This window comes from Musca autumnalis, unplaced genomic scaffold (assembly GCF_047663935.1).
Source record: "Musca autumnalis isolate F117 unplaced genomic scaffold, ASM4766393v1 scaffold_5, whole genome shotgun sequence".
NCBI lineage: Eukaryota > Metazoa > Arthropoda > Insecta > Diptera > Muscidae > Musca > Musca autumnalis.
In genome coordinates this window covers 6536439-6563938 of record NW_027412088.1, presented here as the reverse complement: position 1 = coordinate 6563938, position 27500 = coordinate 6536439, and the positions used below count along the sequence as shown (strand labels likewise).

At 36.7% G+C, this 27500-nt stretch overlaps 2 protein-coding genes across 9 annotated transcripts in view; one reads left to right on the top strand and one right to left on the bottom strand.

Moving 5' to 3' along the window:
- The window catches only part of LOC141405944 (uncharacterized), a 30952-nt gene extending 9014 nt beyond the window's left edge, over positions 1–21938 (bottom strand). Inside the window, exon 1 of the mRNA XM_073990841.1 lies at positions 21911–21938. Coding sequence (XP_073846942.1) covers positions 21911–21938 — 28 coding nt within the window. The remainder of the gene's footprint in view (positions 1–21910) is intronic.
- LOC141406526 (uncharacterized) overlaps positions 1–27500 on the top strand; it is a 122795-nt gene that overhangs the window by 52894 nt on the left and 42401 nt on the right. The gene's annotated exons all lie outside the window — the stretch shown is intronic.

The following is a 27500-nucleotide window of genomic DNA, read 5'->3' as shown; positions in this document are numbered from 1 at the left end:
AGTGACCGATGTAATCCATACTTCGCACATCCTAATATATCTACCAGATATAGATCAGGTTCCAATAAGGACTATAGTCCTTCTGGTACCTCTCACACAAAACTTCGGATAAGTTCACTTTAAGACCTGCTTTCGAATCACTTTGATTTTTGCTATTTGCATTCGCTACCTCCATTACGACGGTAAAAGTTTTTTTCAGTGTCAAGTCCATATTTCTTGGGAAGACAGTCCGAAGGTGTAAAAAACCCCTATGTCACTATATGTGGCGGTCGGAGAGCACGAGCTCTCGAGCTGTTCAACCGATTTGGTCCAACATTGGGGTCTTCGTCATATTATATCCAAACTTAGTTTCATGGCGCTATGGCCAAAATGCTATGACGATATCACTTGAATGGGGCAACCAATTTTTTCCAAACTTTGGATCTCCTCAGGACCCCCTTAGGGGTCCCTCACCCACAAAAGTTCAACATTTGTGTCTTAGTGCAGTTCATTCCTAATCCAGATTTTTGTCGGCAAGGGCCACAAAATTCTGAAGAGGCCTTAAATACATTCGATCTGTCCGTAGGTTAAAGTTTCACTTCACATTGGCTGAGGGTATATATCTGTCGGCAAAGCCGACTGACACTTTTTTACTTGTTTTCTTCTTCCTCTGGGTCTTCTTTCTTCCATATTGGTTTGAATAATGGCTTGGAGGAGCTTATATTTTTCATTTCTCATTATATGACCCAAATAAGATGTTTTCCTGGTATTTATGGTACATGTTATTTGTGGTTCGACATTCATGCTTCTAAGTACTTCCTCATTTGAGAGGCGTTCAGTCCAACGCATTTTTAAAATGCGTCGATATATCCACATTTCTTTTTTGATCAGCCACTTTCAGTGTCCAGGTTTCGGCGATTATTTCAATTGTCTTAAAACTCGACTTTTGAAAATCGATTATAATCGATTATTCGTTGATTTTCGAGTTTTCTTTTGAAACTGTAAAACCGCCAAAACTGTAAAACCGCAAAGTCAACAATCTATTGGCAAACTCGAAAATCGATCACAGGATAATCGATTATGCGATTTTCTTTCCAGCCAAAAATCGACTACGAGTTTTAAGTGGGGTACACACGATCAGTTTTGACTGTCAGTTTTGCTCAAACAATCGGTTGTTTGCCAGTGTTGCCGTTTTTGCCAGTCATCAGGCAAAATATTTCGTGGTTGCTGGAGACTTTGACAGTAATCGATAATTCCGAAAAATCGACAGGCAAAACTGATCGTGTGTACCACGCTTTAGAGTTTTGACTGCAAAAACTCTATTAATCGAAAGTCGACTTACCTATCCCTGGACAATACAGGGTCAAATTACAACGAAAAAAACACAAAGTTCCTGATAAGCCAAAATCGGAAACTGTCAGACTACTTGTAGTGTTAACCGGTCATTAGGCTATTGGCAACCATGCAACAAAACAACAAAAACATTGTTCCACAACATCCCATACGGGACAAGGGAGACTTCTCTCATATCAATGAGTGCACCCCGATTCATATTTAGCTCAATGATATGGGACCTACTGTTTATCGCCGAGTCCGAACGGCGTGTCTTAAGACACCACTTGTGGAGAAGTATTTCAAGGCTGAAATACTCAGAAAATGTCGCCAACATTACTGAGGGGTATTTTGCCACCGTTGAAAAATGTTTGATGTTGCCTGGCCGGGAAATCGAACCCCCGACCTTCTGCGTGCAAGGCGGGCGTGCATACCATTGCACCACGGTGGCACCCAATTGGCAACCATGCGCAGTGTCTAAATCTACCATATAACGTTCTCTGTCACATCTGCGTACTAGTTAAGGCTATGAAAGTTGTAGCTACCATGAAAACCAGCCAAACAACCTTTAAATTATAACGCTATAATTGAATAGGTTTCTTGTAAGTTGATCTGATGACAGTCAGAGGCTCCTTCTATGCATATCTTGGTGTTTATATTTTACCTTCAATGACATAAGTGTATGTCAATTATTTGATGTTTCACTTCGGAAACTAAATTGTGCTAGAGATTTGGACGATTTCTCTATTAAAATGGTTTATGATATAGCATCGATCATATCGTTCATTTATTTTTTAACCTGTTTGTCCTTGGCCTCCGACCTATTTTACACCTTAAATACTTATAAAGACTCTTCGTTTGTCTGTATGTGCTGCGATTCGGTCTACCATGTTTGTGTTTATCCACGTATTTATGATGTAGATTATAGTTTTAAGTTTGATAAGAATATCTCCGCAATTCACATTTTGGTATTTTATTAATATTTCGATACAGCAATGTCAGGATGCAGCTCATAAAAATCAGAGTTCGTTTGACAACTTTGCTCTCCATTAGTACAAACTTCTGAGAATTTAGCTATAAATATTAGTTTAATATTTGGTAACATTATTACGTTTAATTTTAGTTTTACTCTGAGTCTGCTTATGAACAAAGCAGGTAAGGGGAATTCAGATTCTGAAACAAAAGTGGCAGACTAGGAAATTATAGCAGTACAGTTCGGGAATACCACAATAAGTATTTATCTCCTTAACGCTACGGAAAAAGTTCAGTAAGACATACAAAAATAACAATAAAAAACACGTAACCTGATTCTGTAAATGTATTTATATAAGTGAAAGACAATTTTCCTCTTTGTAGTAAATTTTTAAACGTTGAAGTGCTGCCTCAAAATTTGGCCATTGTCATTAGCTGACCTGCTTTAAGTTTCAAGTTACAGGTGTTTGGCAACGTTATGTTCTGTCATTATAAAACCTTGAGGAATACACCCCCACAAATGTTCCCATCCAATTTCCTCTGGTAAAACCGATTCAAAAGTTTTCAATGCGTTTACTATTCACTGCTTACAAACAAATAATAATAAAAATCGTCCTTGTTGTTAAGCTGTCAAATATTTTCTGTGTTATGTAAAAGTATTTGCCAATAAAACATTCACAAGTCCATTCAATTGATGATGGGAATTTATGTTGTTGTGGAAACGGACAAAGCCTGCCCATGGACAACAAGAACAACAATAATAACTTGTTTTGTGGACTTTGTCCTATAGCAGTTTTTTAAAGCGGATGCTGGCGCTGTCCTCTGGCTGATGATAAAAATCATCGCACATGTTTCAAATCTTATCGATGATATCAATGAAATCAAATGAATTGAATGAATGAATGATGGACAGATTGCCTGTAAACAAGAGGACGCTGACTGGCGACTATTTGAAAACTTCAACAACAATAACAACAACAAGCCAAAAACACTTGTTAAAATTTCAACAATTTATTGGGGCCAGAGGAACTTTAATCATTTTTATACATCGTTCATTCAATGTTCGGTCATGTCGCTACTCGTATTGTTACAGTTTTTAATTGTAACGATAATTCCTCTTTTTTTAACTTTTCATTATGCTCTGATGCATGTTTGTGAGTGTGTGCGTGCTCGAGTTTTGTCCCCTCGCAAAAAAGGAAAATATTGGCAGAGGCAGGGAAAGAGAAAAAGAGAGAAAAATTAAAATCAGAAATCAATGGTCAAACGCGTTGGCACACAAAGTGTAGCAAGCGATAATATTCACAAAAGCATAAACTTTTAATTACTCAAACCATCCGACCAACCACCGCTATGGATGGTCTGTCGGCCATTGTCCATACTGCTGCTTTTTGTTCTTTTTTCCGTATGTTTTCGAAGTTTGCAAAGAAATCGCTCCACTATAACAGCACGGCAGAACTTCTCCCCCCTCCACTCAGGCCACATTATCAACATATGCTGGGGACAACAACAGCAATTGACCCATAGTTAAATTTTGTATAACTTTTTGAATTGATCTAAGGGGGGAGTTGTTGTCACACCCCTCCTGCTGCTAGGCGGCTTTTGATGTTTGCGTTTAATCAAATGGAAAAATTCACAATCGAATTGAAAAAGAGACGAAACGAAACGAGAAACAAAAAAATAAACTGTTATTTCAATTTTTACAGAATGCGTAGAGTAAATTGCAATCATCGTCGCTCCGGATAGCATTTGAACAGAATAAAAATATTTATGCTTCATTTCAAAGTATGTATGCATGGTCTCACTTGGTGTTTTGTGAATTTGTTGTGGAACCGTTTGCCACCCACTGGGTCAAAGGACAAATGATTAAAAATGATGATGCAGCATTTAAAGGAATTAAGAAAAAAAGCCCCATAAAAGCCCACCAACCAACATACACACAAAGGCTAGTTTTTCCTTTGTGTGCATGTTAAAACGAGTTGCTGGACAAAAGGCAAAACATGAAATGCTAAGTTGTCATTATCAGCACTCCAACACTAACACTCTACTTCACCATCACCACCAGCACCCATTATTCAGATGGCCACTTTAAAGTGTTTGCATTTCACAAAAAAAGTCCTTTGTGATTGTTTAAAGTCTGTGATTGCTCAGCCTTTGTTTATTTGATTGATTTTATTCCTCTACCCACCAGAGTCAACCTGCCATCCAGTCAGTCAGTCACCGGCCCATATTGAATTTTGCATTGTTGGTCAGCATTGTCGTTATTGGTTGGTTGCTATTTTCAGTTTTACCAAAAAATTAATATTTGTCTAAAATCAGTTGTGATGAGACAACAACAAAAACGCCAACTAACAACAAGAACTACAACAACAAAACTGCATCAAATCAAATTGAAAATGAGAATTGTCTGTGAAAACAGATAAAAGCACAATCAGAATGTTTTGTCAGATTGTTATTATTTTTGGAACCGGGGCCAGTAGGTTTTGTAGGTGTTGTTGTTGCTGTTGCTGCTGCTGTCGGTCTTGGTGCTGACGAAAACATACAATAAATGACAATCAAAATTTTGCTAAATTGTTTTACACACACATTGACATAGCCACTGACACACATACATAATGATATATGGGAATTCATAAAGATATCGATGCACATGTGTGTGTGCGTGTGTGATGTATGCTTATATGCATAATGCATTTGTGTAAGTGTGTATGTTTACAAAGAAGTATTTGAAAGGAAGCGATTAGAGTTCATCAGATATGGATTTGCTTTCAGGGCCTTTTTAAGTAGTGTGGATAAAGAGCATATCATTTTACCCACAACGCATTCATACGACCAAAATGTGCCTAATCGAAATAATGGTTTTAGGCCCCAAGTATGTTTGAATGAAATCTGTTTCAGACAATTTGGTGTCGATTTAGCCATGTCTGCCCGGCTGGTCCACTGGAGCGAGCGCCCAATAACTCTCAAACCGATCCACTCCAAAATCTTGGCCCTAAAACTTATTTTAAGTCCATATCGGTTCACTCTTTCGGGTACAGGTTAGGTTAGCTTTGGGGATGTGCAGCCACTAATTTGTGACTGCGTCACTCGGAGACCTTTCGGGCCATTGTGATCATCCGGGGGAAAAATGAGGGATGTGCTGTAAAGAAAAGAAAAAATGGAGAAAAGAGGCAAAACATGACAAGTAAGAAAAGCGTTAAGTTCGGTCGGGCCGAACTTTTATACCCTCCACCACAAATTTCAGCCATTTCGGTGGATTAATGTGGCCACAACCTTCAAAATATCGAAATTCGGAAGTTACCGTTCTATGGGGGCTATATGATGGCGTGGACCTATACCTACCAATTTCTGGGGGAAAGTTTTATACGCCTAAAGAAGACTAAATACCAAATTTCAGCCATCTCGGTGTGATAATGAGGCTAAAACGTTCAAAATATCGAAAATCGGGAGATATTGTATTATGGGAGCTATATCAACACGTGGACCTATATAAACATTTTATGGTAGAAATGTTTCTTAGCCTCTAGAAACACAAAATACAAAGTTACAACCGATTCATTGGTTAAGTGGGTCTAATACATTCAAAATATATTAAAATGACGCGTACTTTTCAAGGGGCCTTATGTGGGGGCTATACCAAAACGTGGACCTATATAACCCAACTTTGGTAGGAATGTTTTCTGGCCTCTGAAGACACAAAATACCAAATTACAACCAATTCTGTGGTCAAATGGGTCTAATACATTCAAAATATATTAAAATGACGCGTACTTTATATGGGGCCTTATATGGGGGCCTTATATGGGGGCTATACCAAAACGTGGACCTATTTAACCCCACTTTGGTAGGAATATTTTTTGGCCTCTGGAGACACAAAGTACCAAATTACAACCAATTCGGTGGTAAAATGGGCCAAATATCTTAAAAATTCCTTAAAACGACGACGCGTCACGCGTCATTTTGTATGGGGGCTATACGAAAGCGTGGACCTACATAGCCCACTTTCAATACCAAAAGTCCTACGTAAATATAACATATTTTCCCAAAATTTCATGAACCTACGTCAATCCGTTCGGACGCTATAGTGATTTCCACAGACGGACAGACGGACGGACATGGCTATATCGATGTAGAATTGCACGCTGATCAAGAATATATATACTTTGTGGGGTCTACAATGATTATTTCGAGTAGTTACAAACGTAGTGACAAACTTAATATACCCCCATCCTATGGTGGAGGGTATAAAAAGGAAGCTATGAAAGTGTAAAAGAAGAAATTGAGTAGAAAATTTTAGAAGGGATAAATAGTTTTAATGAAGATAAAGTTTGGGTGGTGATGGTTGGTAGAATATTTGAAATACGGTTCACGTGTTCAGGGAGCGCTGTCCCAGGCACTTCAGATTTCTGATGATGTTGTAGATTACAGCAGGTTCCACAGTTGAATAGAAGGCTAGACACGGTGGAAAGTGAACACCCACTAATCTATGCCGCCTACGAGCCAGCAGGTTGTCGATCGTCTCCATCTCCTTCTCATCCTTACAGAGTCTGCAATAGTCAGTAACATCCTCATCCCATTTATGGTAAAGGCCCTGATATAGCAGTGTCCAGTGATAACTCCCGTCATTACTCTAAATTCAGCTTTACTCAGATTCAACAGAGAATTTGTTCTTTTGACTGACAGAGACGGTTAAATGGATCTTGATGGACCCAGCGATTGCTAGATCTGTAGACTGCGATCCTCGTCTAGCTAATTCATCTGCTCTTTCATTACCCATATAGTAGCGGTGTCCTGATACCCAGCATAGCCTATAGCCGTTAGTTAGCGTTCCCAAGGCTGTTCTACACTTAAGGACGACATCGGACTTGATGTTGCAGGATTTGATGGATTTAAGCGTCGCTTGACTATCCACAAAGATAGTCACCGGTTCAAAGATTTCTGCATCCAAACTTTTTATCAATTCCGCTGCCTTCCAAATAGCGAAGATTTCAGACCGGAAAACACTACACTTGCTATCTAGGTTGCAAGCGTACTCAAGAGATAGCCTTTCACAGTAGACGCCAGCCCCCGTACCTTCCTCATTTGGAACCGTCTGTATAAAAAGTCAAATCTCAGGACAGGTGAAATATAGTCGCTTAGTTTTCCACGTTGGTTCACATTGATACCTGATTCAATCAGGATACATCCATACCCATAGGAGCAACCGCGCCAGAGATTCTGTTCATGCAGCCTTGGGGCACTACGAGTTGCCTGACACTTAATGCTGAGGCTCAGGGTCATAGGTTTAGCATTGCGTTCAGAGCAGCTTGGGGTGTGCTCCTGGCAGTTCCAGTTATGAGAATCGCGGCAGCTCTTTGCACCTTGTCTAGTTTGGTGGATGTCGATTTTTGTGCGCAGTGAGTGCCACCAAACAAGTGAATCATAGGATAAGATGGGTCTCACCACGGTGTTATACAGCCAGTGTATAATCGATGGGGTTAGACCCCAACTTTTCCCAATAGAATTCCTGCATGAATAAAGTGCAATCAGTCCTCTCTTCGCCCGCTCCTCATCATTCCTATTCTATTGCAATTGACAGTCCACAATTGTACCAGGTACATTGCCTCGGGCGAGAGCTGAAGCAGCACTCCATTCAGTGTTGGTGAAAAAAAAAAACGCCGAGCTTACGCTTCCTCGTGAACATTACCATTACCAGTTCAGTCCTAATTGGGTTTACTCCAATGCCGTTAACCTTGTTCCAGCGGGACAGCGGCGATAAGGCTTCTTGCATAAGCTCCGAAATGGTGAACGGAAACTTACCAGAAATCAGTTGTACTACGTCGTCCGCATAAGCAACAACTTTGATACCTTGATTATCCAGCTCCGTCAGATTATTGTTTATAACAAGTAGCCACAGTAACGGTGAGAGCACTCCACCCTGGAGAGTGCCTCTAGTTACTGTTTTCCTAATTCTTGTCTCCCCAATATTGGAGTTTATAATTCTGCTTTTTAGCATAGTATTTATCCAACAAGCTAGGGTTTCAGGTGTGTTAACTTTTTTAAGTGAGAGATTTATGGATTCAAGTTCTACATTGTAGAAAGCTCCTTCTATGTCTAGAAGGGCAGCCAAGGTAAAGTTTCAGTTTTCCATGTTCCTCTCAACGAAACCTACCACCTCATGCAAAGCAGACTCCACAGATTTGCTTTGATATAGGCGTGCTGCGAGTTGCTTATAAAGGCGGTGTCTACATGACTCCTTATCTTCAGATCGATCAGTTGTTAGACAGTCTTAAGGAGAAAGGATAATAAGATAATGGGAATGTAAGTAACTTTTACCTCTTTCCACAGACCCGGTACATACGAGAGAGTCAAACGCGTCCAATAGAACTCCTCCTGGATTTGATATAACCGTGGCGATGCAAATTGAAGAATCGCTGGTTTTATACCATCCGGTCCAGGTCAATCTCGATCAATCTCGAAGGCAATAACCAATTTGGTCCATACTGTGCATATGATAATGTTTCTACGAGAAATAGATCAGGTTTGAATATGGACTGTATCGGTTCACTCATTCGCGTTTTAGGCCTCCTCTTGAATCGCTTTGATTTTTTGTCAACAACTTGTATACGCTGCCCCCATTACGACCGTACTACACTGCACCCCGGTTATCTACCTCTCTGCTTAACTGCCTTTCCCGTTTAATTGCCTCACAACTTAAATCCCCAACGTTTTTTCATATAAATGAGTTCAAACTTTCCCGGTTAACTACTTTTCTAGAAGTACCCAATTCGGATATTTGCCCGTCAAATATTTTCCCCAAAAGGAACATACAATAATACTTTTATCGGTTTATTACCCCCGCTGATGTATTTCTGAGATAATAAATTTCGATGTCTACCGCAATTGTGATGAAGATGTCCAGTGATATGTTATGCTCACTGATGACTAAATTTCTTATGGTTTAAATAATATAACTTATATGTATATTTTTAGACTTGAAATTAACTATTCTACTATACACCGTTTTGTTTTTTGGCGATTATGTTCTTATTGTTGTCATTTTTTGTAAGGTTGAGATGAGATTTTTATAACTACCCACATGAGGTAGCTATGCGGGATTTTCGTAATTGCCTTTCCCGCATAACTGCCTCATTTTTTTGGAATTTTATGAGAGGTAGTTAACCGGGGTGAAGTGTATTTAAAATTACCGCTGAGCAGGATAACTTACGAAATGAATGAGACCTATACTTCGCACATCGTACAATTTCTTCCAAATGTACGCATACCTCCCTGACAAAAGTTATACATTTCGCTTAAATTCAGTTTAATAGCTGTCAAAAGATCGTTTTATCGAAGGTTATCTTTTGTCAGCGATTTTATGTTTTTTCGTGGGCAAAATGAATGTTTCGACGAGCTGAGTCGATCTGGCTATGTTACAGGTCGCAATTTTGTTAAGATCGTCACCAAATTGTGGTTGTCGATGGGGGTCTCGAAGGGGGAAGAAGTCTATTGATTTTGGTGTTGGTCGCAGAATATTCAGGTTTCGGAATGGACAAAAAACTTATGTGGGGAAAAGTCAACGTTTTTCTAAAGCGAATATTTCCGCTTCTGTAAGGGATATACCAAAAGCAAAACCTGGCAATAAAAATATAAAATATCACCCTTATGACGATATAATGTAGATTGGCGTAGATGGTCAAACAACGGAGATATCGCAATAGTCGGTAAAACATTCCATTTTTCTATTTTTTAGGATCCACGCTACAGATCGAAATTTTGATCGAAAATTCAACGTTTCATTCTTATGTGAATACATCTACTTTTAGTAGGAGTATTCCGAAGGGAAAGCCCGGCAATGAAAGAAGAATAGATTCCCTTTACATTGATTCAAAGAAGGTTGTCGTAGGTTGATAAAGAACGGAGATATCGCAATAGTCGTTAAAGTATCCAATTCTTCCATTTTTTTTCTAAGCACGGTACGGGTAGGAATTTTGTTCAGATCGACACGAAATTATTCATATGCGAATATCTCGGCTCCTGATCCAAAAGGAAGAAAAACGATATCCTTTACAATAATGCAAAATAGGTTAGTGTACATCCCACTTTCCCATTTTGTGATTTGAATTGTGTTGACGAATATTCCAGGTTTGGTTCGGTGCATTTCCAAAAATGTTCTATATTAATGAAGACATTCTAAGCTTAAAACTAATCTCAATTGCGTTGTCACGAGTGGCAAAATACTAGAAGTGTGAAAAAGATGCTCGGGTATCACAATTTTCAATTTGCTGCATTCTATTATTTTGGTTCAGTTAGCCATACGTCGTTTGGTATAATAGCCAGGGCGGATGAAAAAAAACTTTCGTATCTCCATAAAAAAAAAATTATCTGTAAAAAGCTTATATACAGGGGTAGTGGTGAAGAGTATCACATAGTCGTCCCGTCCCGATTATAGCCTTTGTCCCTTATTTTTATGGTAAAATAACCCCTTGCACGGATATATGAAAGGAATATCTTATTATTCGAAATCCTGGATTTTAAATACGTAGCTACAAATTAATTTTCACTGATTTAGTACATTTTTATAATAGCATACCACCAACACGGAAGCTTATGTTACCAAAACATTCAAAAATATTCCTTGCATTTGTGATTCTTTCTTCGCGGTAACTTATTAGCGCATTAGCGGAGTATTTTTAACTCCATGCAACAATCTGCAAAATCCATACTTGGAAACCAGATGTTTCCGCTTAGTAATAATTAGACAGCGGAATTTTATGCAACCCCTATTTTTGGTCCGATTCATGTCAAATTTTGAGACTGGGCATATTTTTGGCTTCTGATTACATTGCAATCGAAACATATGACATATGCAAAATTATGCAAAATGCATAAATTTTTGCATATGCAAAATTTATGCATTTTACATATTTTCTTATGCAACAAATATTTCATTAATAGGTACGAAAATGTTTGTGTGTACAATGTTTCTGTTTAAAATTCTCTTCAGACAAGTCAATAAAATAGAGAAATGCATAACCACAGCCACAACCTTCAAAATACCGAAAATCGGGAGGTATCGCTCTATGGGGGCTATGTGAAAGCCTGAACCTAAACCGACAAATTTTAGGTGGAAAGTTTTTTTACCCCCTTCTTCTTCTTTATTTGCGGATCCGTTATTCGGATATAAAGCGATCATACAATAGTATACATTACATTTATATATATCATATATACATGTTATGTTATTTTTTACCCCCAAGGAACCCTTAATACCAAATTTCAGCCATTTCGGAGGGATATTGAGGCCACAACCTTCAAAATACCAGAAATCCGGAGGTACCGTTCTATGGGGGCTATATGAAGACGTGGACCTATACCGACAAATTTCAGGTGGAAAATTTTACCCCCAGAGCGAAGACAAAATGCCACAACCTTCAAAATACCGAAAATAAGGAGGTACCATTCTATTGGGGCTATATGAAGTCGTGGACCAATATCGAGGAATTTCAGGTGGAAAGTTTTATACCCCCAAGGAAGATTTAATACCAAATTTCAGCCATTTCGGAGGGACATTGAGGCCACAACCTTCAAAATACCAGAAATCCGGAGGTACCGTTCTATGGGGGCTATATGAAGACGTGGACCAATACCGACAAATTTCAGGTGGAAAGTTTTACCCCCAGAGCGAAGACAAAATGCCAAATTTCAGTCATTTCGGTGGGATATTGAGGCCACAACCTTCAAAATACCGAATATCGGGAGGTCCCATTCTATGGGGGCTATATGAAGACGTGGACCTATGCCGACAAATTTCATGTGGAGTGTTTCATACCCCCAACGAAGACTAAATACCAATTTTCTGTCATTTCGGTGGGATATTGAGGCTACAACTTTCAAAATACCGAATATCGGTAGGTACCGGTCTATGGGGGCTATATGAAGACGTGGACCTATGCGGACAGATTTCAGTTGTAAAGTTGCATACCCCTAACGAAGACTTAATACCAAATTTCAGCCATTTCGGTGGGATATTTAGACCACAAATCCTTAAATATATTCTTGCATATGGTTTTGCAAATGCTCATTTTATGCAGATACATATGTACAAGTATGTCAAAATATGCACGATATGCAGAATATACAAAATATGCAAAAATTTCTAGGCCTAATTCGTTTTATTTTGTAATAAAACGAGTTTCTGTCTAATCAGATTTTCTCTACGACCATCCTAACCATATATGCATTTGCATAGGATTCCGCAGTCTAGTAATAATAGGTACGACCAAGACCAAGCTGAGTGTATATAGATGAAATAATCAGGGGAAATTCCACTGAAAAATGCACGTACACTAAGTGTGGACCAAGGAGCTTGGGTCCTTAGAATAGAATTGTTTGCTCGGGCCTAGGGAAAGATGCCATTTACATGGTACATACTATATTTATGAGAAACCGTCTGAAAAAGAATCTTCACTGCAGAAACACACGAGTAAAGATACATAGCAGTAAATAAATAAAATATGAAATAAAAATATGTCATCATCAATAATTTATAATTTCTCCCGTGGTGGGACAGTTACACATTCACAAATTAGGCCAATACTTCAAACGTCTAACAAAATGCCATATTTTATAAAAATTCAATAGTTAATTAAACAAATTCTCCACGAGAAATAATTAATTGCACAATTTAATCACGATTCCATGTTGTCATACACTCCCAGGGGTATTTTATGGAGGATTTATGGTTAATCTGTCAAATAATCATTTGCGTTTTCACACCTCGTTAAAGTGGAGCCCTGCCATTTAGAGTTGTTTCATAATTCTCCTTAGTATTATCTGATCCCACACACACATTCGCTTCACATATCATCTATTCAATTTAATTCAGTTACGTTTTTTTGTTGTTGTTGCTGCTGATGATGATGCGGATACATGTGTACATCTAGGTCCGTCCGTTCCATCCATCCGATTGCATGTGTAAAGTTATGCATTATTGATGTGTACATGTGTTATTGTCCACTTAGTGTTCGTTCAACTAGGCAGCCGTCCACACTTGTGTATTGGTATCGAAATCAATGTGCGTAATTTGTAGGTGTGTGTAGGTCTGATCAAATGTATTGTATTTACACACTCACTTGTGTGACATAGGTGTGTGTAGGTCTGATCAAATGTATTGTATTTACACACTCACTTGTGTGACATTGTCATGGCAGTTGATAAAAAAGTGGGGGCTCGAGAATTGTTTAAACAATTTATTTATTTTACTCTTCGAATGAGTGCGTAGTAAATGTTTGTGTATTTGTCTATCTGTCTGTCAGTCGTTCGTTCTACCCAACTGATGGTTTGTCGAATTGCAAATAATGTCTCTGGACATGAATAGACTTGTCCGTTCGTCATTCATTGTCCACTCACATTGTTCCTCATCATGCTTCAGCATACTTTCGCCTTGTTATTGTTTTAAATGGGAAAATCATTTTTGCTACGTTAATCACGTAGGATCAGATAGCATCAAGCGTATCATGGCCATCTCAAGGGGACAACATACCACCCACGACAAATAGCATTTAACGCTGCTAGAGCAAGTCAATGCCTGCGCTGCATCCACTTCTCATTTTTATCAACATCATCCACTCATCTGTCTGCTGATTCTATAACGCAATCATAAATATTTTGAACCTACCTTCCATCGCATTCGCTATGGATTTTGGTGTGATGATGGCCATCGAACCTGACAAGCAACCGACCATCAAATAAGCAGCTGCAATGGACATTTATTTTGACTCTTTCCTCTGTATTCAAAGACACTGAGAGTATTTAATTGATTGATATTGTTACGAAATTAGGGTTTAACATAATCCCGTGTAAAAGTTGTTTTATTCTCCGATACGATACGAAATAAAACGAAGGTTCGTTTAAATAACGATTCTACAATACTTTATTGTTATTCACTTGTTCACGCAAGCACACAGCTTAGCTCCATAGCTTTATTACACTAAGGTCACGATTTACCTCTTTAGATTATAGGGGTTTAAGTCGCGGTCTGAATTACTCGCCCACATACTACTCTCCCGCATATATTCTCGCTCGCTAATACATCAATGATGAACAAGATGAGCACTCAAAGACACTGAGAGTATTTAATTGATTGATATTGTTACGAAATTAGGGTTTAACATAATTCCGTGTAGAAGTTGTTTTATTCTCCGATACGATACGAAATAAAGCGAAGGTTCGTTTAAATAACGATTCTACAATACTTCATTCTTATTCACTTGTTCACGCAAGCACACAGCTTAGCTCCATAGCTTTATTCCACTAAGGTCACGATTTATCTCTTTAGATTATAGGGGTTTAAGTCGCGGTCTGAATTACTCACCCACATACTACTCTCCCGCATTTATTCTCGCTCGCTAATACATCAATGATGAACAAGATGAGCACTCGCCTTTACGTTTTCGTACGATTCTCCATACAAATGCTCTCTTCGTGTTCATTATTGATATACATAGACTGTTCTAGCATCTATCGTGTATGAAGTTCTTCAAAGTTCAAACGAGATAACTGAATAGTCAACAAAAACCGAGTAAATTAAGACTAAGCGGTAATTTCATTATTTCAGTATACTCCATACATTTGTTGTTGTTTCAAAACTGATCAAATAAACTAAAATCTTTAAATCTTTTTCTTATATTAGTAACAATATGATGCATGCATAGTCTTTCGAATACCACTGTGCAACATTTTTAAGGTGATCTTGTGCAAACAATTCGAACTGAGGATTTTTTGAAAGTACAGACCCAAACGACAAGAAACCATAGTTGCGTTTTGTTGTGTCAGATCCAGCTCGGGTTTTATGGCCCCATCTAAACATGGTTAAATATTGAGTTTTTAAAGAATCTTCTTCTGACCTCTGAAGCAAATTTTTAGATAAGGACAAAAATACAATATTTGGAGAAATAATGAACTCGAAAAACTACATTTATTGCCTCAAATTTCAAACTATATGCAAAAATACCACAATTTTTATACATTTTGCACCGTATGTCCAAAACCGTTAATTTTTTCTGAATATTTTCTTTTGGAAAAATATTCCCTGGAATGTGATACACAACTCTTCAGAACATGCCATTGTTGTAAAATGCCTCTATCCCGTTGTTTTTAGTACATTTTTCAACGACGATTTAATAAAAATGTCAATAATGTAGTGAAATCCGAAATGCGAGAATAAACTGTTGGTGTGAACTGTGTTTGAAATACGTGTTATAAAAGATATGATGCGAAATACCGCTGAAACAATATGATGCATTTCAGATTTTCAGAATGTTCTAAAGAATTGTTGAGAACTTTAAGATTTTAAGATTTTTGCAAAAGGTTACTTGGTTCAACTCCTAATAGTTTAGCCGATACTGACAAGAATTTCAGCAATTATGTAAAATTTTCTATATTTTATTGATTTTGATGCCCTAGATGTAGTTTTTCTTATGTGGTTTCTTCAAAAGATAGGTTCTACTAGTTTAGGGCTACAATATTGCTAAAGACAGCAGGGCCAAATTCCTATTCGTTTCTGAGATAAAGGTCTGATAAATGCAAAAAAGTGTAGATTTAGACCGGTTTAGATTAGGCCATAAAATCCGAATTGGATCTGACAGGACAAAACCCAACTAGGGTTTTTGTAGTCTAAATATGTACTTTCAAAAAATCCATACTAGAAGTTGTTTGCATTTTCAGTGTTGCATAGTATACTCTTCATGTCCACTTGAGGTCATGAGTTTGATACTCCAAGAAGACAACATCACACTTTCGGCGATGGCTGCACCCTTCAACATTTTTGGCAGGCACTTTTTCTTAGTGTTTCTGTTATGAAATAACTAAGTGAGGAGCTGCAAGACCCATTTGTATGGCGCTTCATTGGTAGACATGAGGAAATCAGTTCTTTTATCATCAGATTTTATTCTTTGATAATGTGTTCCACTTGCGTCGCACAATGGTTCAGGAATCGATTTTCCTGGCCAAAAATCAAAATTTTGTTTTGTAAAAGATATTTAATTTCTATATAGGATTCGATAGTAAACATATTGAAACTAAGGAAACCAAAAAATTAGGCCCAAATATTGGAAGGTGTGGGCGTGGCGTGCCACTAAAGACGAGAATTTTCTCCATTTTTTGGGAAATACGTCATTTTTGCAAATTTCTGGAGAAAGACGAAGCTATTTCTCTGAAGCTATAACAGTCATTTTATTTATTGTTTTTTTGTAAGGTAGGTAGGGTTGTCGCCTTTAAAAATCGTTTTAGTAAATTACCGTAGCGTTTACACAACATGATCTATTTTATTTTTCCTCGGGTACTTAATTTTATGAAATTCCAAATTTAGTGGACTAGAACTTTTGTGGAACAACATGGAACAAAGTTCTGTTTTCACAGAAAGATGCCCGAAAGTCTCCTCTTTCAGCCCATATATACTTTTGTACCCGTCCCGTTACGTCCGTTTAACACTTTTTTCAATTTATTGAAATTACATGGGTAAAAATGTGTGTGTTTTCTATACTGTTTCTATATGAATTACAGTTTTTTGACACAAATTACAACTTTTTTGAGTATATGAGTTTTTATACGAGTTATATAAGTTTTATTAAAACCCAAGGAGAATTTTTTTAATTTTTGAAAAAATTTAAATTTTTTTTTACAAATTTAAAAAAAAAAAAAAATTTCGAATTTTTTTTTAGTTTTTTTTTTGGTAATTATTTTGTTTATTTGATGGTGTTTGCCCATCTTTAATACATAGGAAGATATAAAAACCACAAAAACACTTACATTTTGATGAAAAATAGTTTAAAAACTCAAAAGTTTAGCTTTGACCTTGAATTTCTCTGCAACTAACAGACCGAACTTGACCACTCATAATTCGTCTGAAAGCTGATTGTGTTATCTGTCTAACAAAAAAATTATGAATATATCTCTATCCGTTCAAAAGTTACAGAATTTTGACCAGGAAAAAACGATTTTGAACCACTGTGCGTCGGTCTTCTTAGAATGAATTTTCTTTCCATATGCCGAAATAAAAATAGATTTCTCTCTATAATTTTGAAAACCATTTTTTACATCTTCGGCATCTTGACATACGCACAGTGTTGCCGAATTTGAGGAGTTATCGTCATTTTGACGATTTTTGGTTCAATTTTGGGCGATTTTGACGATTTGACGTTTTTATGGTCCAAATTGACGATTTTTCAGGTAAACCAGAATTGTATGAAATAACAACCGATAACTATATTTTGACCTGAATTTCACGATAGCCTTTAAGAAAAACAATGTTCCAAACTCGATTTTCTGAGCTTTTTTAATGTTTTATAGCAATTTTTAGGTGGATTTGCTATATTTAGGCACATATTTGAAATACAGGTATTTTCATAGTTTTTGCCTCATCTTCGATTTACATCAGCTGAAAATTTTCGTTTAAGATTATTACTGGATGAAAATCTTTCTTAAAAGGTTTTCGAGATAAAATACTTCCTACGAATTTGCCAATTTTCGTCATTTTGACGATTTTTTGGCCCAAAATTCGAAAATGACGATTTGACGATTTGATTTTATGGTCAGTCAGTTTTGAATGGCAGTTTATATAGATTTCTTTCCAAAAACCTCAAGCAAGATATATTTGAGCTATAAGCTGTCATTCAAAATTGGCAAACAGTACCCAGATTTACCTTGCCGCATTACTGCAAACTAGAGGTGGGCGATTTCGGTTTCGTGGCACTAGAAAACACGACACAGCAAAGCTAAAGGGTTTAGCACTTAGTCGTCGCTAAAGTGGTGTTGTTGTTTACGTGCGTATTTGTTGTTGTGTCGTGTTTTCGAGTGGCACGAACATGACAAACTCCATAACCATAGGGAAAACTACCATCTTCTGAAAGCTATTTTATAGAGGTATTTAAGTGAAATTGGGTTAGATTTATTGCTGTGGGTTGTATATTTTATATTGTCAGTCTCATTGACAAAACTATCTGCGAAAAAATCGCATAAAACGGTAACCAAACATAGTTTGGAACATATTGACGATTTTTGACAATTTTCCAAATTTTGTTGACGATTTCCGAACGAACACTGTCGGCAACGCTGCATATGTCACATCTTTATCAGGGCGATTTGAATGGAAGGAAAAAACCTTTCTGATTCCAGGGATTGTACTGAGAAAATAGTCTACTAAGGCATATTTCTACGGTGAAAAATCGAGCCTCCCGATTTTTACTTGAAGTTTTTTATCCACGTTTTTCGGATATTTTGGCATATAACAGCCAAACCATTGATATTTTCGATCCAACACTAAGACAACAGATTGTAGCCAAAGCAATAAGTAGGAACTCCCTAGTATATCGCAAAAGCACGCTCCTTTAAGCAGTTTTGGCCTTGAGATCTGCAAATTTTTCGACAAAAAATTCGATAAATGACACTGTGCTACAAAAGTTGACCATAAATGCTAAAAGTCTATCGTGTTGGGGTTAATGGACAGCGAAAATTCCGTTGGTTCCTTTAGGTCACCGACGTAGCCAGGAGGGAGCCCTGTGGTTAAGTCCCTCTCCACTGCCCCGATATGGTAATTTTTAGACATTTTTGTATATTTTACTCACAAAACATTAAATTTGGCCGTTGACCAAACCACTCCCCCCAAAAAAAGGGGTCGAGATGCATTTCTAACTACGTCCCTGCTTTGGGTCACCTCATTTTTGTTTTATAATGGTAAATGTAGTGAAAACGGGGTTTCTAAGAGTTTCAAGTTTAAACGGGCTTAACTTCTTTTTCTCACAACGGATTTCTATTGATTTTGTCTTGGTATTGGATCAAAAATCTCAATTGTTTGGCTGTTTTCAAATCGCCCACCTAATATTTTTTTGTTTCTGAACACATGACCTAGGTTAGGTCTATGCTGATATGTGGCGGATACAGGTAATGCGTCATAAGACATGGATATTCACCTCAGCACAGCTTTGGCTGTATATGTACATATTTTAATTACAAATGTGCGCATAATATCAGCGTTTTAGAGAGTGTAATTTTTAAGTTTCAAAACTTTTGACGATTTTGCTTTTTTTATGTGAAGATCATTTTTAGAATTAATTTTTTACTTACTTTCTCGTTGGAATCGAGCTTAATGATGAATAATGCAAGTGAAAAAGGAAACCCGACTACTCGAACCTTTTGGTAAAGGCTCCTCAGACATATCGGATGTAGGACGGCTTCGCTATCATCTAACTTTTGCTCTTTCAAATGCAATTTGTTTTTTTTACAACGCTGAATATTTGTTCAATCATTGTATGGCTTTCATGACAAACGCTTATTAGCGTAGGCTGGTGTTTGAACCCACGTCCTTGAAAACACACAAGGAAAAAAGTGCTGTCACGGCGTGTTAGTATTACTGTGTAGCGAAGCAGTCCCACATCCGATATGCCTGAGGAGCCTTTACCAAAGGCTAAACATACCATGTCACATAGTGGTGGGTTCGAGACGTCGGCTTTCCTTTTTCACTTGCATTATTGATCATTAAGCTCGATTCCAACGGGAAATTAATTAAAAAATTCAAACATTTTTACTTAATCACCTGATCGGAGACTGATATTCCTAGTTATCCTACATAATCATGTCAATTTCGCAGGAACTTCTAACTCAGACAATGCTTGAAGCATCCCTGATATTATAGATGTTGTTACGAAAGTAACTGAATTTCCGATAATTTAAAAATCAGAATTGTAGCGTAAATGTTTATTAAGGATTTACTTTATTTGAATAAGTTTTACAACAACTAGAATAGAATGTACTACAATCATGCAGTTATCGCTTAGTCCAATGGTGGGCAAATTGCGAGAGACTCGTGTATTTTTTACACTTTTGTGTGTGGGGCAGAGCATTTCTGCCCATCAGTGGCTTAGTCACTATTTCCCATGTTAGTTTTGTTATTGTTTATGATGAACTCTCTCTCATATTTGTTCTGATCATTCAGTTATATTTCTACATTGTGATGTCATTCATTATAGCCCCTTCTCCTCTATCGCATGTATTACCTCAACCGTATTGTTGTTTACATTCATCCGTCTTCTACCGTAGTGTTGTTTATTTACATTCATTGTAGAACATCCTAGACCAAGGGTAGGCATTGTGACTCACAAGCGAGCCCATGTGCTCTAAGTGAGCGTAAATTTGTTATCGCTCACAGCCTGTGTAGATGCTAACACGTTGTGAACAACAACAAATTTACGCTCATTGAGAGCACAAGAGAGGCCCAAAAATTGTCTCTGCCTCACTCTGTCCTAGACTGAAGATGCTAGAACAGTCTATGCCAGTGTTCACCAGCAACAACAACTTCAACCGCTGCGTTTGTGTTGGGCACACACACGAAATTATTTCTCGCTCTCTCGATAAACAGCGTTTGCGTTAATTCATTGCTAAAACCAGGTATCGGCACTAACACCAACGCATTGTATGCGACTCTCTCCACAAACAGCGTGTGCGTTAATGCTTTGCTAATATTAAAAAATCATTGAAACAAGCGACAACAGAACCTTCTTCTTTGACTTCTGAACGAAGACTGAATGGTGGTTGTTCTGCTGTTATTCTCATCAAAGGCTCGTGTGCCCCTTTTTGCCGGATGCTGGCTAAAACAAAGAAGATGACCGGTGGTGAGAGTAACGTTGAAACTCACCACAATTGAAATTGTGTGTGCTTACACAGACACGGCTCGCGAGCCCAATTGGTGTTAACACTGGTCTATGCAAAAGTAAGCAGGTATAAATGCGGGAGAATAGCAGGTGTGTTAGTTGTGTTGTAAATCAGACCGCGAAGTAGGCTGTGTGCTTAGTAGAGATAAATTTTAGTAAAGCATTGTGTGAATAAGTGAATAATGTTAATAAAGTATACTAAACGAACCCTCATTTTATTTGCCACGAATCGTATCGGGGAATAAAAACAAAGTCTACACGGAGTTACGTTAAACCCAATTCCTTAAGAATATGTATGTCGAAGGTGTTCTTATAGTCAACAAATACATATGTGGAATATGTTTTATGAATTATGTTTTATGAATATGTTTTTTATGTTTAGTTCCGTTCGTTTTCACAGCAACAATTTTCAAGTAGAACCAAAAATTTACATACTCACCTCGTTCCTTTCTAGATGATCAAGAATAATGGTCTTATCACAACATTTTTAGAAAAGGCAACAAACAGAGGTAAATCAGGGTGACATACATAAATCAATTAAAACCTGTGCTAGGACTTTTATCCAGGACTTTAATCCAAAAAGGTCACAGTTATCCGTTTTTAAGACCGATTGTAGTAGAATCGTTTTTTCATTGCTTGAGTGCTTCTAATTTCTTTTGCAGTACAATGCATCTGTCTCCTTGCTCGAGTAAAATTGTGAAAAATGATCGAACGAAAATGGTCACAAGAAAATTAAATTTTTTTGCATAGTGATTTTTTCAATTCACTGTAAACAACACGACACATGATCGTATGTCAAACTGTCCTGAGTACGTTTAGGTTAAAAACTGTCTAACTTTCCAAAAAAAATCAAATAGCGTCTGGCAACATTACGTCTTACCTAGGCCAGAGACTTTTCTAGTTCCCTTTGTAGAACACTTCTGTAGCCTTGTTTGAGTACTTACCCAGCAAAACTTCCGATGCGTTAGTCATTATGTAACCAACTATAATGTAATGTAAACAAGCCGTGAGTACGGTGGCACAGAGCGTGTGTGTCCAAACACAAATCAGAGGTTTGGGTGTTCAACGCTCACCATCGGCAAGTGAGTTTTTTGTTATCAAATCAAAGAACAGTTGATGGTGTACACGTAAACGTTTAAACAACCCCTAAAGTTCATACGCGTGATACAGTGTGTAGTGTGCTGGGCTACAAATCAGAAGTTCGCATGATCAAATCCAGCAGAGACCAAAATAAAATAAAAATATGAAGTGTGTGGAAGTTGTAAACAAATTCTACCTCAAATGTTCTAGAAATAGATCATACATATCGCTTATTAACTCAAAGAGTGACACATCTCAAAAAATCAAGTTTCGAGGAGAACGTGTTTTTTGTTGGTGATTGAAATTTGATTTCTCAACTTAAAAAGATTATTATTTACATAGCTGGCCCATTACAGAACATTTGTTCCATAGGCTGAACTAAGAAAAGATCTCCATTTCTCTCCATTTGTTGCTTCGCACTCTGGAATACCGCGCCTTTTCATCTCATCATCCACTTTTTTTTTTTTTTTTTTTTTTTAATTTTTATTTTTTTATTCAAAGAAAGTTTATTACAATTCAATATATGAAGCCCCAGCGCCACATGGACATTTTTGGGGCAAATTGACTAATTTTTTAAACAATTCCAAAGTTTTATTAAAGTGATTTATAAATAAAAATAAAAGCGTTTACGAAAGTGCATTTAGTCTACATTAGAAGCATATCGACGTTATTCATAAGATATAATTTCAAACTGTTTTTATAAGTGGAGATTCTGGCAACATTTTTTATGTTTTGAGGAAGACGATTATATTCAAAACAACCGGCATATTCAATACACTGCTTGGTAGTTTCTATTCGGCACCGCTTTACGTGTAGATTTGTACTATTTCTGGTATCAATATAAGTTTGATTTTGTGAAAAGGTTATGACATGATAACCAATGTTGTTTAATGACTTAAACATATAGGTTAACAACTGCATTTTATAAAGACCGTATATTGGCAAAATAGTCTTAGATACATTCCGGAATAGTGGGAGTGTTGAATACATATGTGGAAGGTTGTATACAATGCGTAACGCTTTGTTTTGCGATCGTTGCAGGGATTTAAAATCACAGTTTTTTTGATAACCGTAAATCATAGGTAAATAGTTATAGTGACTATGAATTAGAGCGTTATATAACAATAACTTCGTCTTTACGTCAAACTTGTTTTTAAATTTATAAAGCAGTCCAATTGCTGGAGCAACCTTTGACTTTATATATTTCAAATGTGCATTCCATAACAAATTACTTTGAAAGTTAATACCCAAGTACTTTAAACAACTGCTAGCTTCAACATTATTTCCACAAATAGAAACATTAAATTCATCTCTTCCACTTGCAGCATGGGGTCGAAAACGTACAAGTTTTGTTTTTTCCGAATTTAAGACTAGTCCATTTATTCGAGTAAACTCATGAAGTGCATTTGCATCGTGTTCGATCTGAGCTCTCAAAATGATATCGTGGCTGTATGGATAAAAAATGCTCATATCATCTGCAAACATAATCAATTTGCCATGCAATTTCATGTTTGCTATATCATTTACATATAGTGTAAACAGTAATGGACCCAACACACTGCCCTGAGGCACACCATACTGAACATTCTCCATATTACTACAACATTTATCCATCTGAACAAATTGCTTTCTATTCTGGAGATAGCTTTCTATGAGTTTACGTGCATTCCCAGAAACGCCATAATACGGAAGCTTATTTAGTAATATTTTATGTTCTACCAAGTCAAATGCTTTCGACAAGTCATAAAAAACGCCTGCAACACCACCATACCCTTTATCAAAATAATCGCATATTGTATTTACCACATTGACTATAGCTTCCTGTGTTCCACTGCCCTTTTTAAAACCAAACTGTAAATTATATAACAGATTATAATGTTCCAGGTATTCGCTTAATTGTTTATGTAATATTTTTTCTAAAATTTTGTCAAATATCGAAAGTAATGCAATAGGTCTAAAACTCTGTACATCACTTGCATCTTTAATCTTTGGAATCGGTACGATTTTTGAAACCTTCAACTTTTCTGGATATATGGATTTATCAATAATTGTGTTATATACCTTTACCAGTTTTGGTACAACAACAGTTTCACACACTTTCAACATCTTCACACTAACATTGTCAGGGCCAGGACTCTTATTTGCTTGTAATTTTGAGATTATCTCTCTAACTTCATCGCAATTTGTTCTAATAAAATTAAATGTATGTGGAACAGGTGACAATGTGTTGAACATATTGAAACTGTCTGAAGGGGATTGCTGTATTTGATTTTTCAAAGTATTGGGTATATTTACAAAGAAATCATTGAAAGCATCACACATCTGAGCGTCTGTTAAATTTTCGCCACTAACGTCCTTTAATTGTACTTTTGAATTCGTTCGTTTACCTAGATGTTCATTTAAAAACTTCCAACACTTTTTCGGGTTCTGTTGCAGATTTGCCAGATTTGTCTGATAAAATAAATTCATACATATTTTGGATGCTTTTTTTATTATCTTACTTATATTTTTGATTGTGGTTCTTAGACTGGAATTTGTTCCTTGTTTCCTTCTCTTTAATAGCAACTTTTTCTTGAATTGTATAAGAGCCAACAAACGTTCATTTATCCATGGTGTAATTATATATCTTGTGTTAATAATTTCTTCCTTTTCTGTGGTAGACCTACTTACACAATCAGAGAAAGTATTTATCAGCTGTGTCATGTCTTCGCTTGCATCTCCACACAATTGTAAATTTTCAAAATGTTCCCTGACTTCCTCTATTAACAGGTTATAATTACAATGTCTTTGAATCCTACGACTATTTTCATTATTTACAAAATCGCAAATTACTTTACACGATAAGATGTTGTGATCAGTTAACGTACATTCTATAGAATCTATTATGATTGTGTTCTCTATATTACTGAAAATATTATCGATCGATTTTCCACTAGTTGGTCGAGTTATTAGTGAATGACAACTTTCATAGCAAAAATTATGTATTATATTTGAAAGATCAGATGACGAAGAGTTATCCAGGAGATCTATGTTCGAATCGCCCATAATGATGCTGGGAGAAGTACCAATGATTTCTAAAATGTTTTCGAAGAAACTATAGAATGTATCTAAGCCACATTTTTGGGATCGATAGTAACTGGTAATTCTCAAAGGATTACCTTTGACTTTAAAATTATTTATTGAAATACTTATTGCCTCAATGTAATGCGCACTTTCACAGTATTCAATAGTGTATGTAAAGTTGTTCCTGATAAAAATTGATGTGCCACCGTGTGCATCACTTCTACAGCAGTGTACTGGATTGTAGCCTGAAATAGTGTAAATTTGCTTAAAATTATCATGGAACCATGTTTCCTGCACAGCGATAATATCTGGCAATATCTTAAACTGGGAAATTAAATCTTTAAATTCATTAAATTTGTTAACTGACGATATGCTTCGCATGTTTACAGACATTATGTTCAAGAACTTCCTGTTCAAATTCATCAAATGACTATTAAAACTCATTAAATTCAAAAAGTAATTATTATTTGAAATCATCATGATAATTAAATATAATAATTCTGATAATCAACAATTTTTTCAATTAGCAGTTAAAGGTGAATTAAATTCCGTTTGATCTTCATCTTCTCCTGACCCATCTTCTTCAGAATCACTTGGTGGTTGTACTGGTCTCTGCGACTGTCTTCTACCGCGAGATTTGCTTGTTGTAGCTTCCAAAAGCATAGCATCAACATCTTCCTCTGATTTAATTAATTTTGGCTTAGTAATTTCATTCCTTTTAACAAAAATTCTTCCGGAGTGTGAATAGACATATTCATACCCAACTGATTTCAGTGATCTTGAATAATTTAAAAGATGAATTGATTCCTTACTCAGAAAATCATTTACATAAATTGATGATACAAAATCAATTTATGTAAATGATTTTCTGAGTAAGGAATCAATTCATCTTGTTTTTAATTTTGATTTGGCAGCCATTAGTTTTTCTTTTGTAGACTTTGATGTGAATTTAACCACTAAACTTGTTTTCGGATTATTTTGATTTTTCCTTTTCAAGTAATACGCATCATCGATGGATTCTTTTGATATATCAACACCGACAGTTTTTGATAAGTCGACTACACTCTGAGCCGCATCAACATCACTTTTGTATGTAATACCACTAATAATACAGTCATTTTTGACTCTTTGATCGTTTAAAATTTTCATTGAATCTTTTAATGTTTTAACCTCCATTTTTAACTTTTGGTTTTCTCTTTCTACGCGTTCAATTCTCTTTGTATTTTCTGATATTCCTCTTATAACTTGATCAAATTTTGTTGAAACAAAGTTCATTGATTCTTGCAAGTCATCAAGTTTATTAAGCTTGGCTTTTATCTCTTTTAGTTCTTCTTTCAATGAACCGGAAACTGCACTACCATCATCACATATATGACAAATATATTCTTCATCTCTATTTTTTACAAGATGGTCATATTGACTCTTGTTTAACTTAGTACACGTAAAATGAAACAGTTTCAAACATTTGTCGCATTCAATGCAGTCTTCTTTGTCCTCGTTCACCTCGTTCTTGTTTGCGCCATCTATTCCTTGGCCTGCTAATTCTGCGTGCACCGCCAAGCGGTCCGTATTTATACGCCTTTTTAGCGGGTTCATCATCGCTCATTCTTATGATATGGCCTGGCCAACGCAATCGCTGCATCTCGATACGTTTAACAATATTGATGTCGTTGTATAGCAGATACAGCTCGTGGTTCATGCGAAGTCGATATTCACCGTCGACGCAGATTGGTCCGTAGATCTTTCGAATAATTTTTCTCTCAAACACACCACGCACGGCCATGTCTGCTTGTGCAAGTACCCAGGCTTCGGAGCCATACATCAGCACGGGTAGTATCAGTGTTTTGTAGAGCATTATTTTTGTTTGACGAGATGTGGCTTTGTTTTTAAAATGCTTACTTAAACCAAAGTAGCATCTGTTGGCCAATACAATTCTTCTTTTTATTTCACAACTGATGTCGTTTGTTGTGTTTACGGAGGTGCCGAGGTAGACGAAGTCTTTTACTACCTCAATATTATAGGAATCAACTTCCACAGTCGGTCCGAGCTCAATGGACGCATTGCGCGTCGACACCATCAACTTGGTCTTCTCACCGTTTATCGCCAGACCCACTTTAGCAGTAGAATTCGACCTTCATAAAAGTATCAGTTACTTCTTTTACTGATCGGCCCATGATGTCTATATCATCAGCATAAGCAAGTAACATGTGACTATTGGTGTAGATTGTGCCACTTCTTTTGACGTTTGGCTCTCGTATAACCTTTTCCAGCAGGATGTTGAAGAGATCACACGAAAGGCTGTCTCCTTGTCTGAAACCTCTTTTGATGCCAAACTCTTCGGAGAGGTTCTTTTCTATTTTAACTGAGGACCTCGTTTCAGTTAAAGTCATT